This window comes from Condylostylus longicornis, unplaced genomic scaffold (genome assembly GCF_029603195.1).
Source record: "Condylostylus longicornis isolate FDR11 unplaced genomic scaffold, ASM2960319v2 ptg000028l, whole genome shotgun sequence".
NCBI lineage: Eukaryota > Metazoa > Arthropoda > Insecta > Diptera > Dolichopodidae > Condylostylus > Condylostylus longicornis.
The window spans coordinates 5,918,376-5,937,500 of NW_026577997.1; the positions used below are offsets into that span (position 1 = coordinate 5,918,376).

Sequence of the window (19,125 nt, forward strand, 5' to 3'; positions counted from 1 at the left end):
AAACTAGTTTACTTAAATTTACCTGCTAATATTTCCTACTAAGAGTTGACTTAAGAGAAAGGAATCATTCATCTAAAAACGGAACTATTAAAAAATAAGTTCACTAAAATATTGAAAATAAAAGTGATAAAAATTTTAAAGAAAGAAAATTTTTCTTAAAATACAGAAGTTGAGCGGAAAGAAGTTTTTATGCAAGCTCCTGCAGAATTCAAAAGTAAAGAGATATTTTTAAGATTTTGATCTAATTGTGATTAGAATGTATAAGCAAAAGTGCATAAATGAGAAATGTTACAAAATGTCAAAATACTGAATTATAAAGTTCTTTGACACCAATACATATTTTTGTCATTTATTTTATACATAAAAAATTTTCGCATTCCCGAAATAATTTCGGGGGACATTGACCGGCAATGCAATGCATGGCAACTATTTTTGACAGTTCATTTTTTAATGATGACATTAAAAATGAATGATAAATTGAAAAAAAAATATGAATGATACAAAAATTATAACAGGTTCCTTTAATTCGGTTAAGTCCCAATAAAATTCAATATACAAATGGTCAGTCTAATATAATTAATAATATTGGAATTTGGAAGTACAATAAATACATAATAATTATTGTAAGTGAAATAATTGTATTGGAATATTATATCGTAAAATAATTTATATTATTAAGATTAGATTTGATATAGATAGATCAAATGTATAAATATTGTTGTTAAAGAAATAAACATTTTAGTAATTTACGGTTAGGTGATTAACGGTTCCTTAAAAATATTTGTATTTTTATTTAATTTAATTTTCTTTATTAAATAATTAAAAAATGAATAATACGGTAAGTAAAAGTGATAGCAATGCAATATAATAAATATTAATTTTGATTTATTTGAGTTTTTCTAATAATAACAATGATAATTATAAAGTTTATTGTTGTCTATAAAGTGAATTGAGTATTTTTATGATTTTGGCTTAGAAATGTTAACACTATAGCTAAAATTATTAACATATTTTTTGATTACATATAATTAAATTTAATAAAATACTCTTCAATATTTAATATAGTATAAATATAAATCTGGTAATCGCTCGACTTGTCTATATGAGTAAACTAGACTAAAATCTATGATTTTGACTAAAATAAGCAAAAATTAGTAATAAGCTTCAATAAAAATTTAATTAATGTTTTTTGCCCAATTCATTTGAGAAAGTAGAAAAAAATTCTTTTTTTAGCACTTGTTTTATTGACCATTTTTCATATGTAAAGAAAGTTTGGCAAATATCGACAGTTTGTACTTATTTTACAATCGAATGTTTGTTAATGCTGTTTTTTACCGACCTTATTGTGTAAACAATAGGTAGGTTATTTTTGTGAAGACATCTATACGGTAAAACAACTATTCTTTTGTATGAAGAATTTTACACATAGACCTAGGATGGTATACGCTTACAGTATTTAATACTTTTAAACGGAGCGTTTTAATTAACAGAGTATGTGGTCGTCGTCGGCATCTATTATTTTTATTCATTAAAACACTTTATTTAATTCTTTTTATTTTTATTATTTATATTTTAATAATTCTTTTTATTTTATATTTTTCTATTATTATTTTAACAATTATTATTTACCATTCATTTCAGGTTTAAATTATATATTTATTTTATCACTACCTTCTACCTTGCTGACTAAGTTAATAATAATAAAATTCTGTTAGAAAATACTAGAAGCATTTCGTGTTATACAATACAGTTGTTGAGAATCAATTCTCGAATAACTGCATCTCATATTAAATTAAAATGTGGTTGTAAAGCGACGAACGTACATACATGTATGCATACTATAATACCATTACTTTAAAGACTAAAAATTACATACAGGGTGTTTCACTTGCCTAATATTTTTTTCGCGTCGCAACAAGTATAATAGGTACACTCTGTACCATTATAAAATTTTTAGTGATTAATTTTTTGTTAATAATAATATGTGAAATTTTGTTACAGTCAATAATAAAATTATTACTGGTACTGGCATGTTACTGGTTTATCAAAATTGTTCATTCTATAATCGTTTTATTGGTATAATTAAGATATTCAATAATTAATGTTTGGTCTAGGCTGTTAAATTTATATATATAAAAATATTATGTTATATTTATGAATTAATATTTTATGAATGATAAATGCTATCGATATTTTGTAAAGACTAACGATAGAAGAGTAGAAATTCTTATCATGAAGAAAAATACTTAAAAAAAAATGATTGATAATAAACAATTTGTATTAATTGTGAAATAAAGAATCACTTATTCATGTGTGGTATGTGCAGACCTAAAAAGCTTTCTTATTCATAAATAAAGTAATTTTTTACAATGATAAGAGCTTTATTCTAGTGCACAGACCCTAAACTAATAATAATTGATTTGAAATAAATATTCGTATGCATTTTATATAAAGAATGTCAATAATTTTGGAAAATAATAAAAAAATAATTAATGATTATTGGTTGTGAGCATCATACCATTCTTATGATTTTGATTATGAGCAATGGTTTGATATTCGAATTAATGTTCCTATATGAAAAACACATACAAAAATCAAAACATAAAGAAATTTTAAAAATTTTCTTTTAAATTTGTTGAAAATACCAAACATTGCATTAATATTTAAAAATTATTTTGGCCAAATGGCCAAATTTTTCAAAAAAAATGTGACGAAGCGCATCATAGACGTCCTATTTTTGGCTACTTTTTCGAACACTACATTAACCACTTGTAACAAATGTAACAAGTAAAATAGTGTTGGCCATCAAAGATCTCTCACAACAATAACCCTAGTAAATGAGAGCAACCTCTGTCACCTTAAACTTTTTATATTGAGTAATCAAATAATTTAATCAAATTCAAAAACAAACATTTATTGTTGAAAAATTATTGTTTAGTCTAAATTATAAAAATGTTTTTTTGTTTTTTTTTTTTTTTTTGGAATGGTTATGTTTGTGTGCTTTAAAGAAGTTGCAATTAGTTGATCTTGATACAAGGGAGGATCGAAAAATTGTGTTAGAAAATAGACAACGATTGTTGTCAAGTATACGAGAAGATAAACAAAAAGCCTATAATGCTCGTGCTAAAAATTATTATATGCTTTACTTTGATGACAATCCATTAGAAGACGATGACAAAAGTTCATTAAGACAAAATGAAATTTCTCAACCACAATTATCGACAGGTAGTCTTAAAACTGTTCCACAAACAACCAACAAAAAAATTCAACAAGAAATAGTTAAAGATAAAGATGAAAGGAAATAAAATAGTTGTAAGCTAAACGGATTGTTGATCTCAGAAGAATTTATTTCTTCGCTATTGTTTAAAAGGATCGAAGTATCGGATTATACAGAGGATCGCGATAATTATTTTGGTTTCCAAATTATCAAAATTAATTTTGGAAGACGGTGAGGCCACTTTCAACGGAACATCAAAAATGTATACATTTAATTTTTGTGAAAAAAATTTTGGTCTATTGCAATTTATTTTATATTTTTAAATATTTTAATAAAAAAAAAATTATTGAATGAAAATTTTTTTATTTTTTAAATTAGTGAAGGAAAACTCAAATAATTTAATTAAAAAAATTTTTAATTTACATTTATATTTTTTTGTTTTCGGTTTCATTTTCATCATATTTTTTAATTTAGAAACTGGATTCGATAAACCATAATACCAAAATAGATCGAAAAGCTGAGTTAGAGAGAAAACAAATTTTGTTAGCTGCTTCACGAGAAGAAAGAAAACTTCGTATACGAGAAAAAGAAAGAAAACATTTAGAAGAAACTTCATTATATTTTGGAGTATCTGACGAGAGAGAGAAAAAGAAAGGTTCAACGTCCATTTTGTCGCAAATTGACTCTAAACTTTCATCTAGTAGTTGTACTGAAAGCTTAGATGTGCCTATCGGAAATGAACAAAGTATTTCTCGTAAATTTTTACCCAACTTAAGTGTAAGTATTGTACAAAAAGTAAGTATATCTGCAAAGGAAGTTGTTGAATCTACAAAACAAACGCAAACTATCGATCTTGAACGCAGACGTCCAGCTGTTATGAAAGCACGTGATATACGTGCAAAAAAATATTATACGCTTTATTTTGATGGTCCCCCATCAGAAGATGATGAAGAAAGTTCAGCAAAATATTTGAACAATTTCCGTTCAAAATCTTCCCTGAATGCCTCTCGCAAATTTGAAAAGTCAATTCAAGTAACTGCAGCGTTGCAAAAAAAGGAAAAAGATGAAGAACTAAAGGAGCCAATAAAAGTATTGTGTAACGAACAAAAACAAAGTATTATGCTGTCAGAAGAATTTCGACAGTTTATTATTCATACTGGTCGTATTATAGAACGCGCTCTGTGTGAAATTTCCGATATTCATACAGATTATATTGGTGAAGCTTATAATAAAACTGCTAATAATGAAAGAATCAATACATCTCTTCAATTGAATCGAACATTTTATTGTGAAAATATGACACAGAATCGATGTATAACATCAATGGATTGGTCAAAATATTTTCCAGAATTAGTTGTAGCCTCATATCATAATGAATATGAAAATACAAAAGATTTAAATGGTGTCGTTATCGTTTGGAACACAAAATATAAGAAGTCTACTCCTGAAGATATATTTCATTGTCAGAGTGCTGTTATGACTACATGTTTTGCTAAGTTTAATCCAAATTTAATAATAGGTGGAACATATTCTGGACAAATTGTTTTATGGGATAATCGCGTTCAGAAACGTACTCCTGTACAAAGTTCAATAATAAGTGCTGCAGCACATACGCATCCAATATATTGTTTGCAAATGGTTGGAACACAAAATCTTAATGATGTGATATCGATTTCTTCAGATGGGAAATTGTGTTCATGGAATTTAGATATGTTATCAAAACCACAATTTTCAACGTGCTTAGATCCTATTTCAGCTACCTGCATGACTTTTCCTACCAATGAGATTTATAATTTTGTAATAGGTGCAGAAGATGGTTATGCGTATTCAGCATCTCGTAAGGGAAGTAGGGTTTACATTGAAAATGTATACGAGAAACATCTGGGGCCAATTACTGGAATTTCGGCACGCCATAACGAATACTCGTCAGATTTTAATAATTTATTTCTTACATCATCTATGGATTGGACTATAAAATTATGGAGTATGAATGAAAACAGGCCACTATATTCATTTGAATATACTTCAAATTATATTATGGATATTAAATGGTCTCCAATTCATCCAGCGATTTTTGCTTGTGTTGATGAAAGCGGCCATTTAGATTTGTGGAATATAAATCAAAATGTTGACGTTCCAATAGCATCAACAATTGTTAATAAATCAGTAGCATTAAATTGTGTGTCATGGTCATCTTCTGGTCTTCATGTAACAGCTGGTGATGACAGTGGTAAATTGTATGTTTACGATGTTAATGAAAATTTAGGACACCCTAAAGCTAATGAATTGAATAAATTAAATGAGACTTTATATGAATTAAAATTAAATAAAAATGATATATTAGAATAAATTGAAAGTTTTAATTTCTAAAGAAAAAGTTAGACATTAGTTACATATGATGTCCAAGTAACAATCACAAAACTGAATAGTTTAAAATTGCATTATCAGTTTTGAGTAAGTTGAGTTTTAAGATCTAAAGACATTTTTGAAAAATCGAAGTTTGGAAACAGTTTTAATGTTATCTTTTATGTTTGTTCTGATTGGGATTGCACAAGTTTTTGCGTTGTCATATATTTTATGCCGTTTATAGCGCTAAGAAATAATGATAATTGATTGGCGTCGAATTCTGTGTCAATTTAACGATATCTGTCAATTTGTCCGTCTGTTTCAGCCATAATTCAAAACCTAAATGAGCTAAGCTCACATAACTTTCACAAATGATTTATAATAGTTAATGTCAGAACCCTTTTTAAATTGGATGCGACCGGGACTGTGGTTCGAGTAGCTGCCCTACAGTTTCTAAAGTTATTCGGCTATATCTAAGAAAATCAAAATTTCGTGCAAGCAAATACAAAAAATCGCTAAAATTTCTTGGCTTCTTGTGGTAGGTCCCCAATAACTTTAATAATCGTAGTGTGTAACAGGCTGGAAAATACAATACAATTTTTTAAATCATTCATTCGAACACACAGAGTTCACACGGTCATCTCTACCTAATTCCATTTTCCTATAAATTTCTCAAGATTTAATTGAATCGTTTTCAAAATTTATTAAAAAATTTTCCTTTGCGTCCCATGTGAAAATTATATTACTTTCTGTTCACTTAAAAGAAATGAAATAAGAACGGGGAAAGCTCTTTAAAAAAAACATGTAAACAAACATTTTTTTTTGTTTTATTTTCTGTTCTAAAAGTATATTTTCGGAGAAATTTTTCTTAAAATACATAGCAAAAATTATCATAAATACATACATAAATATGCGTATGTTTGGCCTCTTATAGCTTCTTTTCTCTGCCACTGTCAAGATTATCGCAATGTTGAGGTTAGCCTCAACCTTTAGGCATATTATTGTATATACTTTGAATGAGAACTGTAAATACAAATATACTCAAATAAACTTAATAACACTAATAATATTTTAAAGCTTTTTCGGTTTCCGCAAATTTTTATTATCGCAGACAAATTAAACTCTACGCATACGTAAAAAAAATTAATGTTAAATATTTTTTAAACATATGTATTTATTTATGTCAAATAATTCGACCAAATGAAACTAATAATTTGCTCAAAATAATTTTTTGCTTATAGAAAATTTATTGTCGCACTTGCCACTCATCACTCATTCGCCAGTCACCATTCGGCACTTCGATATTTTTGTATTACTTCTTTTGTTTAAAGAGGAAAATTTTGCGCTAAGTGTTAATTTCATTTCAGCATATTTCATTTAACATACATACATATGCCATAATAATATGTGTGCATTACTATAAAAAAAAGTTAAAAATACATTTATAATAGCAGGTGAATGTGTATTAATGTGCAAACATTAATATGTACATATACAGAATAATATATTAAACACGCATTTGTACATCCATACATACATATATCGTTATCAATATTGCCACTTTATAATTAAATATTTTGAATATCAGTCTTATGATGTTATTAATTGCAAAGTAAAAAGTTTTCTAACTAAAATCAATTTAATTTCGTAATTATTAAATTTTATATTAATCGGGATTTTCCCGACTTTAGCAAAAACTTTAAACAAAAGATTTTTAAAGGGATTTTAAAATTCAGTATGTTTTAGATTTTCAAGGTGTTTAGTAGACTTTTAGAAGACAAATTTTGTAGATTGGAAATTTTTCTTATTGAAATTTATTAAATATGAGCTCAGTAAGTAACTAAAGAAAAATTTAATGTAAAAAATGTATAATTTTCGAAATTTATATATTAATTTTTCTCTATTTAATAGAGCGATGATAGTGATTCAGATATTTCCATTAGCAGTAATTCTGAAAGTGATAGCGATTTAAATATTAGTAGTGATACAGATAATGACAGTGATACTGAAGATGATAGTGACATCGAAGTAAGCAGTGACAGTAAAAAATGTATGATTCTCGAAATTTATGTATTAATTTTTCTCTGTTTAATAGAGCCATGATAGTGGTTCAGATATTTCCATTAGCAGTGATACTGAAGATGATAGTGACATCGAAGTAAGCAGTGACAGTAGTTGTAACGATAGTACCGGAATTAGTAGTGGCAGCAGTAGTAGTAGCAGCAGTGATAGTGAAACAGAATTAGTTCAAAAATTTTCAACAAATTCTGTAAAAGGACTAGTTGCTTTAATATTCGAAAAACGAAGTAATTAAATACTAAACTTAAATATCTTAACGTCTTAGGGTACTAAGTGTAACTTGTTTGTAATAAAATACCTTAAGATACTAATACTTTAATATGCAACAATTTTATGGTTTCTGAAACCTAAACATTTTTTTAGATTTTAATCACATAATCTATTTGTAGCATAAAAAATGTTATTTCAAAAAAAATTCAAATTTTTTTTATGTTTTAGTAATCGCATGTAGTCAGAGTCTTTTCACAACATATTATTCAAAATTAAATTGTACAATTGACTTGATTTCGAAATGTTGCAATGAATATGATTATATAAAAAAATATGTAGAAAGTACACATGGACCAACACATAAATATCGCATAAAAATACGTAATATTTTTAGTGTACATAAGACAAAAGAATGTGAGGATTATACAAAAATAAAATACATTGGAAATCGTCATTTATTATGGCATGGAACAAAAATTGAAAATTTTTCTTCAATTTTAAAAGATGGTAAAGTATTTTAAATGAAAATTTTGCAAATTATTTTTATTCATATTTGTGAATATAGGTTTATTAACAAGACCACCATCAAATGTTACAAGAACTGGAAAAATGTTTGGTTATGGTATTTATTTTGCTGATGCTGTTACAAAAGCAGCACAATATTGTAATGGTAGATCATCTTCACCATCTGGTATATTAATTTTAGCTGAAATAGCTTTAGGTACACCATATGCTCTTACAGAAGGTGAAAAAGTTTCTTATTTACCAAATGGTACAAATTGTGTAAAAGGAATTGGAAAATATCAACCAATTGATTTTATTCAAACTGAACATCGTGCACAAATACCAATTGGACCGCTAAAATATTCTTATAAATTAAAAACTGATCTTAAATATAATGAATATATTATTTATAATGAAAATCAAATACATTTACGTTATTTAGTTGTTTTTGATACTTAAATATTATCATGTATAAATTTATTAAATTTGCAAAAAAAAAAGGATTATATAAGTATAAGTGTATGCAATTACAGACATATAATGTAATTCTAAATTTTAATTAAAATATTCAAGTAAAATAATTAAAAAAAATAATAATTTACCTAACTAAACAAGTTTTATACAAGTACATTAATATCGAATTACGATTAAGAAAAATATAGACGCATTTAGTCGCAAATAAATCTTAATGAATGTAAATATATCATAAATTAAATATATGTATGTGAACATTAAGAATTAAATAAAAGTATATGTAAAATTTACTTCAATTTATAATCAATTTACTTTATAAAATAAAAATTATTTCTAAATAAACATGATTTGTTTTCGAAAAAACAATATCATGCACTGAAGCTGTGATAATGGACATGATCAACAAGGTCTAAAGTTTAAAGAATAGCAGAAGGGTTGTATCATTGATTTTCATAGACCTATCGAAAACTTTTAATATGGTAAATCATGGCAACTTGATGAAGAAACTATATGCTTTTGGAGTCAGAAGCACAAAATATATGTGGTTCCAATTATAATTAGAAAATATAGATCATAAATTATATAAGAATTGATGAAATTCATATAGAAGAACTGTGGATGTGAACTCAGGGAGTCCCTCCAGTTAAGTTTACTGTTCAGTCTTTATATGAAAAGTATTCAATATATAAATGATATTGTAAATATAATATGTGTATGCTGATGACATATGTATGGTTTTCGAAGCTGATAATTTAAAACAATTCTGAAAATAAAATTAATTCTGATTTGGTTAAAATTGTCAAATGGATGGCTAAACAAAAGCTAATTTTTAACGCGAGCAAAACTAAATACATTTTTGCCAATTGGCTCGTCAAAACCGGAGCTAAATATTTATAAAAATGTTGAAATCTTAGAATACGTAGCAGAATATAAATATCTTGATTTGTAAATTGATTCTTGTTTGAAATGGAACGTGTGTAAATTTAGTATAAAACTCGTACCAATAGCTGAAGTATTTAAAAATCTAAATTTATTCAGGGAAATGTTAAGAAATCCGTCTGTTATTTTCTATTTTTTCTCATATAAGAAGCCAAAGAAACTGTTAACATGTACCCAACAATATAAAATAGAGCTACAAAATAGTATTACATTTGAAATATTCATAAAAATTATTTTAATTTAAAATAATAATAAGTTCATATGTAAAACTATTTCAATTTTCATGTATACTGTATGTACATAATTACATGTAATAAAAAAATTTCTGTACATAATATACTCATTTTATATACTCACGGCTGCAATTTATTTTCTTATAACCACAAAAACCTCAAAAAAACTAAAATAAAAAGAATAAAATAAAAAATAACAAATTATAATTTTCCATAATTTTATTAAATCCTTTAATACTATGTTATTCGTTTTAATATCCTTTCGTGTATATATGGCAACTACATATTATTATATAAAATGTAAATGCAATGTACATAGTTATTTTAACATAAACTATGGTGTTCCATTAATTTATAAAAGTAGGTATGTGTATTTTACATATTGATTGTAATATTCCATTACCATCAGTAATATACTTTATATATTTTGTTTGAAATCGAAAATAAGGAGCTTGTTTCATAAGAAGAACTTGTTACTTTTTTCTATATCACTTCAGTTACCTTTTAACGTCATTTTAAAATCAGTATTCTTATTTTATTAATTAGATTTTCTTAATTTTCTAATAACTAACTTGAACCATTTTTTATTTATATTAAATATATATTTGCGTATATTCTTAAAATCCTTATAATATTTAAATACTTATGTATAGAGGATATATTTTAAAAATCATCATGCTAAAGTTGAATTAAAAATTTAATAGAAAACATTATTTAAGTTTTTAGTATATTCAGAGAAATTTTCACGCAATGGTCCATTCATTTGTAATTCTGTGGTTACAACCAAAATTTACCTAAATCTATAAAATAATTCTGTCAAAATTTTGCGTAGTTTAACCAAATCGGTTTCGAAGTTATGAGTAAAATCACCACAAACTCAAATTTTTCTTCTATTTTATTAAATTCACACCAAAGATTTAAATAATTCAAAGCGTGTTTTCTCAAAATTTACAAGGTTTTTTCAGAAAACCACAGAATTATTTACATACGTATATGTGTTCCAAATAAAACCACATGAGTAAAAATAAACCATACATGTATGTATGTATAATATAATTTCATGTTTTATTTGCGTTTTTTTTTTTGTTTTTTTAGGGTTATAATTGTTGAATTTTTACTTACATTCAACTTGTACGCTCATATAAATTTTTATGTATATGAAAATATGTGCGTGTGTATGTGTAAATTTAAGAAGTAAAATTGGCGATAATGAGAAAAGGATTTTTAAAAGTATAAATATGGTAACAACAAATTAAAGATTTTATAAAAGAATTTAGAATTTTCTTTTTCTCTTTTTATGCTTTTGTCCTTTTTTTAAAATAATTTTCTTATATATAGGAAAAATTGAGTAAATGGCAGGAAATACAAAGAATATTTCCTCTTTTTCTTTATTATAAATTTTTTGTTTTTGTGTTTAGGCATTGCTTAATTTTTTGTTTTCTTTTATGTGTTTTCTTTTTAGAAGGACATTTATAATTCCGGTTTATTATTAACGGTTTTATTCAATTTCCTTTAAAAATTCTCTTTTTTTTTTCTGTAAATATGTAAATATAATGTTTGTATATGCATGAGAAAGTAGGTGTTTTTTGCTTTTGATATTGTTATTTGAAGGTATTTTTCATTCGCTTTAATACTTTTAATCATTAATTTCAATTTTGTTAAGAAATTTAATTTAAGAAAGTAAAAGTGAAAAAAAAAAGACAAGAAATTTTTGTTGTAAAAGTTTGTACAAAAAATTGTTTGAAAAATTTTTCATTTCTCCGTCAGTTTGTAAAATACACGTATATTGTACCTGTACCTCTCTTACATCGCCTTATTTAAAAAAAAGAGGATAATGAAAGACAAAAAGAAGGTTTCTCTCCACATCAGAAATTTCCAACTATGTGGAGAAGGACCTTCTGCTGTCACAATTTTATACCTTCCCCGAATCTTTTTGTCTTTCATTAAATTTATTTTTTAAACAAAAATAGGTAACTAAATGTCAAAAATGATTTAGTTATTTGAAATAAGATATTTGAGAAATGTCAAAAATAAGGAAAAATAAAATGAATAAAATGAATGTGATATTAATTAATTTATGTACAAAACACTACCAAAATTATGACATTTTTCAAATAAATGATAAAAATGACATTTTTAAAATGTAAATGTCATTTTTGACATTTTGGATATTAAATTTTATTATCAATGGACCCTTATATATTAATTATCCCATTGATTATTCAGTATTGTTAAATAACGATAATAATAACAGTATTTTAATGAAATTTTGAAATTATATGAAATTTTTTCTATTTTGTTCCTGTATTTGTTTTTGGTTATGAATACCAATGTTTGCATGATTGGTTGTCACACGTGTCAATAATAAATGAAATCGGCTGAAATTGGCAATAGTCTTTTATCTAGACCAAAAAACGGGCAGTTATAAAGAAAATAAAAATGTCATCTCGGTTGGATTTCTGATAATTTTACCGATAAAACTTTAGTTACTTAATACCCCAGTACGATAGTGCTGCTACTATACATTATTATTTTTCTAATAAACTATGTAAATATTAACAATGTATTCGACGCTACTTAATTCTCATTCATATTAATAAAATTATTGCATATTATCACCATTCCAGAGCGCGTATCACTCAAACAAAAATAAAATAATTTCTAAACACTACTCTATTGTACATGTTGTACGTAAGAAAATAATTATGCTCTTAAAATACACATTCAGACATATGTAAATAAATCAAAAAGCTTTTTTAATAAAAAAAAGATCATTTAAAGTTTATTTTTGTTTTAAAAGCGGCCGCAGTTTTATTTGTTATCAATGGATATTAAACGCTTTTACTTTATAACTCAAATCCAACTGTAGAAAAAGGGAAAAATAGATAAGTGATAAGAATTTTGTCTCACACAAATTCTTAAAATCTCTATTCTCTCTCATATCTCAATTAATGTATATATTTAAAATGTCTTAAGTTAAAGGGAAATTTTCTCATAAAAAAAAAAGGAAATTTTTCTCTTAATTTTCATTTGATCAATTTTTGTTATTCAATTGAGATTTGAGAGTTAAAAGTTTAAAAAAACTCTTTTATTTTGTGTATAATTTTCTCTTTATATTTTACCGCTATCATAACACAAATACTATTATAAAATTATTATACAAAAAAATATGTTACACATGTAAAAAAATTAAAATAAAAGTAAACAATAACAAGAAATATGTAATCAAAAAAAAAAGCATAAATGAATAAAAGAAAACTGTAAAAAAATTTCCTTTACTTTTAAATTAATATATATATATATATATGTGTTCATGTATATATATATACAAGAAACACTGAATGAATACATTATATACAATGAAAGAAAAAAAAAAGAAGAATAAATACTTTTATAACGGTTACTTAAAATAGGATTTTCAATAAAAAGGATACATTCAGTATAATTCGAGCTGTTGTTAAAAACGCTTGTATTCTGGTCCCATATTACCATCATTTTATGTTTGTTTTCAATGGAATATCTTGAGATTGAGATAAAATAATAAAAAATAAAAAGAAAAATTGAAAAATATTACGGAAAAAAGCGATTTTTTTTTTTGGTTACAAAACAAAAAACGAAAATTATTTTACATACAATATGCAACATATTTAATAAATCGTTAAATACCGTTATTTAATAATATTATTGTATAAATTTAAATATATAACACAAAAATATTAAATTCTTATAAAAATATTATATTTATATAATTTAAATAAAGTGTTAAAAATAAAATAAAAATTATAACGGAAGTAAAAATAATTTTAATAGTAAACATATATATATATATACATATATTAAATATATAAATGTATATTTGTATATCCATATACAAATATATAAATTAAATTTGTTATTAACCTATAGTAATAACGATATCGTATTTCCAAATAATATGCGATAAAATATAAACAAAAATAAGGATTTCCTGCATTAAATATTCTATTTCTCTTAATAATAATGATATCACTAACAAATTATAAATATTATAAGTTAATAAAAGTTGGAAAAAATGCAAAATTATAACTTATAAATTACAAAGAATTTATAAATGTAAATTTATTCAATGTTATTAAAATTAAACACATAATACTAAATTGTTCTATCAAAAAAAAAAAAAAATTTTATAATAAAAAATTTAAAATTTATTATTTTTAAATATTAAAATGTAGGTATAATAAATAATTATCCAAATAACACTATTCTTCATTAAATATATCAAAATATTTTTAATATCTTAAATTTAAAATAAATTTTTGCAGTATAAATTAGCTATTCAAACACGTTAATTGAAAATTCAACAAAAAAAATATTGCATATATTTAGGCGAACCAAAAATAATTCATCACAATTTTCACTACGAATTATTATGAGAATTAAATATTTAATTATTGAAAAGTGAATTAAAATTAAAAAAAAAAAATTGAAAATAAATTTTTAATTAAAATAGAGAAAGAAAAAATAATAAAATAATAAAACTTAAATAAAATTAAAAATTTAAAATAGCAAAAAAAAAAAATCATTTCATTTTTTCAATTAAAAAATTTCCTAAAAGAGGAAGAGAAAATTGAAATAAAGAAGTTAATTGTGAAAATATAAGAACAAATTTAAAGAAGCAAAAAAAAAAGAGAAAATAATCAAAAGAAAAAAAAGCACAATCCTTTATTTTTTCGTGTTTTTCAGTTATAAAATTATAATTAAACATCATAAAGGATATTTTTATATAAAGGAATTGTTAATATAATATAAGGATATTATGTATATGTATAAATTAATATTATATCACAATATAAGGTAATTTTTATAAAAAAAAAAAGAAATTTATTTTATTTATGAAAATTTATAGAATTCTGGTGCATGTTCTCTTTATTTATTATTATTAGTATTTATTTCTGCGTTCTATATAAAAAATTTTATTTTTATTAAAAAAAAAAAATAAAAAAAATAAATTTTTTTAATTAAAATTCAAATTCTATTTTAAATACAAGGCATAGAGAACTTTAATTTATTAATATTAGAGAAAAAAATAAATTTTTCAATTAAAATTTTAAATTTAAAATTTTGAGTATTTTATCAAAATGGAAATTTATTTGAAATTATAATTGTGTTTCTTAATAAGTCAAATTCATTATACGAATTGATATAGAGATATTGAACTATAAATTTAGTTTATAAATAGTTTAGGAGGAAATTCTATTTCTATAATATTTAAATTATTTAAATATATTTTATGATTTATATACACGAAAATTAACTAAAATTATTTGTAAAAATATGAATTTGCTATTTCTAAAAAATAATATAATGAGCTAGTTCAATGATTTTCTAAAAAATTTTTCTCATATAATCTTAAAATTTTCTAAAAAATTCTTGATACAGGATTTTGTCCCATAAGCGTAAAGTATAAATATATGTATATTGGTTAAATATTTCCATAGAAAACATTTCAATAGAATCAAGGTGTCGAATGATTTAATTAAGTTTGTAATTTATTATTAAAATCCCAATATTCTTGGAATTCATTCGGATTAATTCGAATTCAAATTATAAATTACTTTTAGTAAAAATAAAATGGTCTATTAAACTTGGAATTCAAAGGCGTTTTAAATTCTTAAAATTTAAATTTAGAATTTGAAATGCCCTAATTTTATGAAAAAATTCTATATTAGGTATTATTAAAAATATTACGAAAAAAAAAAGGAACAAGGAAAACGTCGGTGTAAATTATAAGAAATGAATTGTTCTTTTTCATTTTTCAAAATTTATTTAGAGAGTATTTCTGAGAAAAAACATTGGAAAAGAGGATAAAAATTGTTTTTTTTTTTTTAAAATCATATCCTTTAATCCTTTTGGATTTGATTTGATTTTGATTTTATTTTTTTGGGTCATCGTTTTTTTTTTTCTTTTGGATAGGTACATATATATATTTTTTGGTTATTAATGCCTTATCATAAATATAATTTTTATAATTTTCATTAAAAAAATTTCATATAATTTATGTAATATTTTCAGTGTCTTATATTTTTGAGATTTAAAACCTTAGCCACTAGCTATACAGAATGTTTAGTAGGTAAACATGAGATTTTTGTATATAACATTAAGAGTATAGTGCCAAACAACACTATTCAAAAGCCGTGGCTTAATTTATTTCAATAATTAATCTGTTTATTAATTAAATAATCAATTTTGTTAAAGATTTACCAATAAATTGAGATTATTTATGTACATATTTAATAATATTGGTAGATCTAATTAATAATTATATTTTCTTTAGCAATTACTACTTTACTGTTATTACAATTCGCCTACAAACACTTTATTACAAGACTATGTTATTATAAATAATTTTTGTTTAATTAAAGTGTTTCGTGGTGGTCAAATTTTCGAAATTCTTATTTAATAATAATAACGCGGACTATCATTATTACAATTCTATTATCATTATTATAATTCTATATATTATTCATTCTAATCGTATTTTTTCTATATATATATATATATATATAGAATAATATATATATATATATATATTATATTCCTGTTGGATTTAACAAAATTGTTAAAAGTGTTATAGGTCATAACATTTAAGAAGTGTTATAATTTAAATTTATACCTTTGTAACAATGCCCATTTATTATATATATGTAGTTATATATACTTAATTGTGTATATAGCCACATATATACAGAAATAATTAGAAAACATAAATTAATTATACACATTTTATTTTGTAATTTAATTTAATAGGCTTTGGTTAATATTTGACTTTATATATTGTGTAAATTCAATTTGTGTGTGTGTGTGGTGGTGTATGAGTATTGTGATAATTAAATAAATATAGAGCTTATATATTAAGGAATTTTCATATATTTTATAAAATTAAAAAATTATTTTTAATTACATTTTTAATATAATGTTGAGACTAATTGAAAATAAATTTTTTTTTTAATTTTTATTAAAAACACTAAAATATTAAAGGATTTTTTTTTTTATAAATTTTTAATGAAATTAATTACAATTAAAAGCAAAAATTGTAAATATAACAAAATAGATTGATAAGAGTTCATATTGCGGAAATTGTTATTGAAGAAATATTTTTGAGGTTATATTGGGAGCCAATGATGGTACATTTTAAATATAAAGTTAAAATTGTTTAAAAATTTTATAAAATTCTGATTAAAATTCAATTCAAAGGAGATTTTTAAAGATTACAGGAATCGGTTAGGATTTACTTTGTCTTCTATTTAGAATTTGAAGAAATTATACCTTGATTTAAGAAAATACATTCAAATTTCTGTTATTATTCCCACTCTTATATAATTTGAACTTCTCTTTAAATCGAACTTAATTTTACTTATTAAAGGCTCTCGAAATATTTGATCGTATTTGTTATATTCGAATTTTCTCTTTTATGAAATAATTTTTTGGAATAAAATAAAATAAATTCATTTTAATTTTAGTTTAATCGCATGATTTGATAAAGGATAAATAACAAATAATTGAATGAAGCAGTCATGGTCTTATGCTAGAATGAAATATTCCACTTTATAGGATGCATTTAGCATAAAAGTTTGTTCTTAGAATTTCAAAAGTAATGTGCTTGTTATGAGGTTATCATATTCAATGCTTTGTCTTTAGTATTATTTTAAAGGAAAACTTGAAAATTTAAAATTGTCTCAAGTTAGAAATAGCTGCTTATCATCTTTGTTCAGTAAAAACAACTAACACTGTTTGCTTAAATAAAAATTTTAATTTTTTCTTTAGGCACATCTTTATCAAATGCTCAAAATAACATTATAAAATTTAAATTTACAATAGTGTTGTTTGCATGGTATAAATGAGAATTGCTTGTGTGTTGCATGTATAAATTATAATATACCAACTGATAAAGGGCAATTAAAAATTTCCAAAATTTTTTCCAAAAAAAAAAAATATACACGAAATAAATATTCTCATCTAACTTACCTTATAAATGAGCATAATAAAAATATTATATGTATTAAAATTCTGTCGCCTAAATGTATGCAAAAATATTATCATAAAAGAAAATCGTGTGAACAAATCCAAATTCCAATATGTTTGTTAAACGTGTGCAGGTTAGAATTAAACTTTTAAAATATTAAAAATGATTTTCCCACACAATTTTAACGCAACGCACACACACACACGCACGCATAAAATATTAGCGTGTATAGGACATTAAATTTTTTTTTTTTTGATTATCTTAAAGTCAAAACCTAAAATAAAATCATAATTTTTTCTCTGCTTTTATAAAAAGATTAATTCCCAAGTAAATTATTAAAAAAAAAAAAAAATTGTTTATGATTTTTAATATGCTTTGGGGTTTTATCATTGCACGCGTATATTTTTGTTTAGCAATATATTTTAGTGGATATATATTTACATATATAATATATATATATATATATAGGTCTCTTTGTATACAGGATGTCCGAGATTTTATGGTGGTTCTGGAGCACAGTGATAGAATGAAAATCATTAAATAGAGCTCAAGTTATGGGATTTTAAAAGTTGATCTTTCTGAAAACCATCTATAATTTTTAAATTTTTGCATATATTATAGGAAATATGACAGTTAAAGGCGTGTCGTAAATATATCTATATTCTTGAAATTTTATGTGAGAATAATAGCTAGAATATCACCTTTTATTTTATATGTAATGTGTAATTGCGAGTAAACAATGATTAAAGGAAAAGGTGTTATAAAATTTTTTTTTGATATATTCCATGGGCTATAGAGGTTTTTTATATCAGGACAAGAACCGTTGGAAAGGGAAATTAATGAGCTTTGAAATGATGCACCAAGTTATATTTATAAGACCAAGTTGTCTGTTATATTTCCCATGTTATACGAAAATATGTAAAACTTATGAACGATTTTCCAAAAACATCACTACTTTGAAGCCTTATTATTTGGGAAGGAATGCGAAAAAAAGGAAAATATCTCTCAATGTTTTTGTTACTGTTCTGCATCCACTCTGTAACTCAGGTTCGAAAATATCATGGAGCCTTGAACACCCTGTACATATTATATAATATTTTAATATTTTTTGTTTTTTATAG

At 23.6% G+C, this 19,125-nt stretch overlaps 2 protein-coding genes and 1 long non-coding RNA gene across 3 annotated transcripts in view; all 3 read left to right on the top strand.

The window, feature by feature from the left end:
• Nucleotides 1–826: 826 nt before the first annotated feature.
• LOC129607791 (cytoplasmic dynein 1 intermediate chain-like) lies at nt 827–5,554 on the top strand (the record flags this gene model as incomplete). The annotated part of the gene is made up of 3 exons (XM_055518965.1): nt 827–838; nt 3,009–3,278; nt 3,692–5,554. Coding segments are annotated over exons 1-3 (2,145 nt in total), but the record flags the coding sequence as incomplete, so codon positions are not given.
• Nucleotides 5,555–7,611: 2,057 nt separating this feature from the next.
• On the top strand, nt 7,612–14,330 carry LOC129607792 (uncharacterized). Its single transcript, XM_055518966.1, has 4 exons — nt 7,612–7,633; nt 7,678–7,869; nt 8,418–8,635; nt 14,304–14,330. Exons 1-4 carry the CDS (start codon nt 7,612–7,614, stop codon nt 14,328–14,330), a joined length of 459 nt encoding a protein of 152 aa, XP_055374941.1.
• A 242-nt stretch (nt 14,331–14,572) lies between these two features.
• The window catches only part of LOC129607745 (uncharacterized), a 91,564-nt gene continuing 87,011 nt past the window's right edge, over nt 14,573–19,125 (top strand). Inside the window, exon 1 of the long non-coding RNA XR_008696838.1 lies at nt 14,573–14,835. This is a non-coding gene — a long non-coding RNA (uncharacterized LOC129607745). The remainder of the gene's footprint in view (nt 14,836–19,125) is intronic.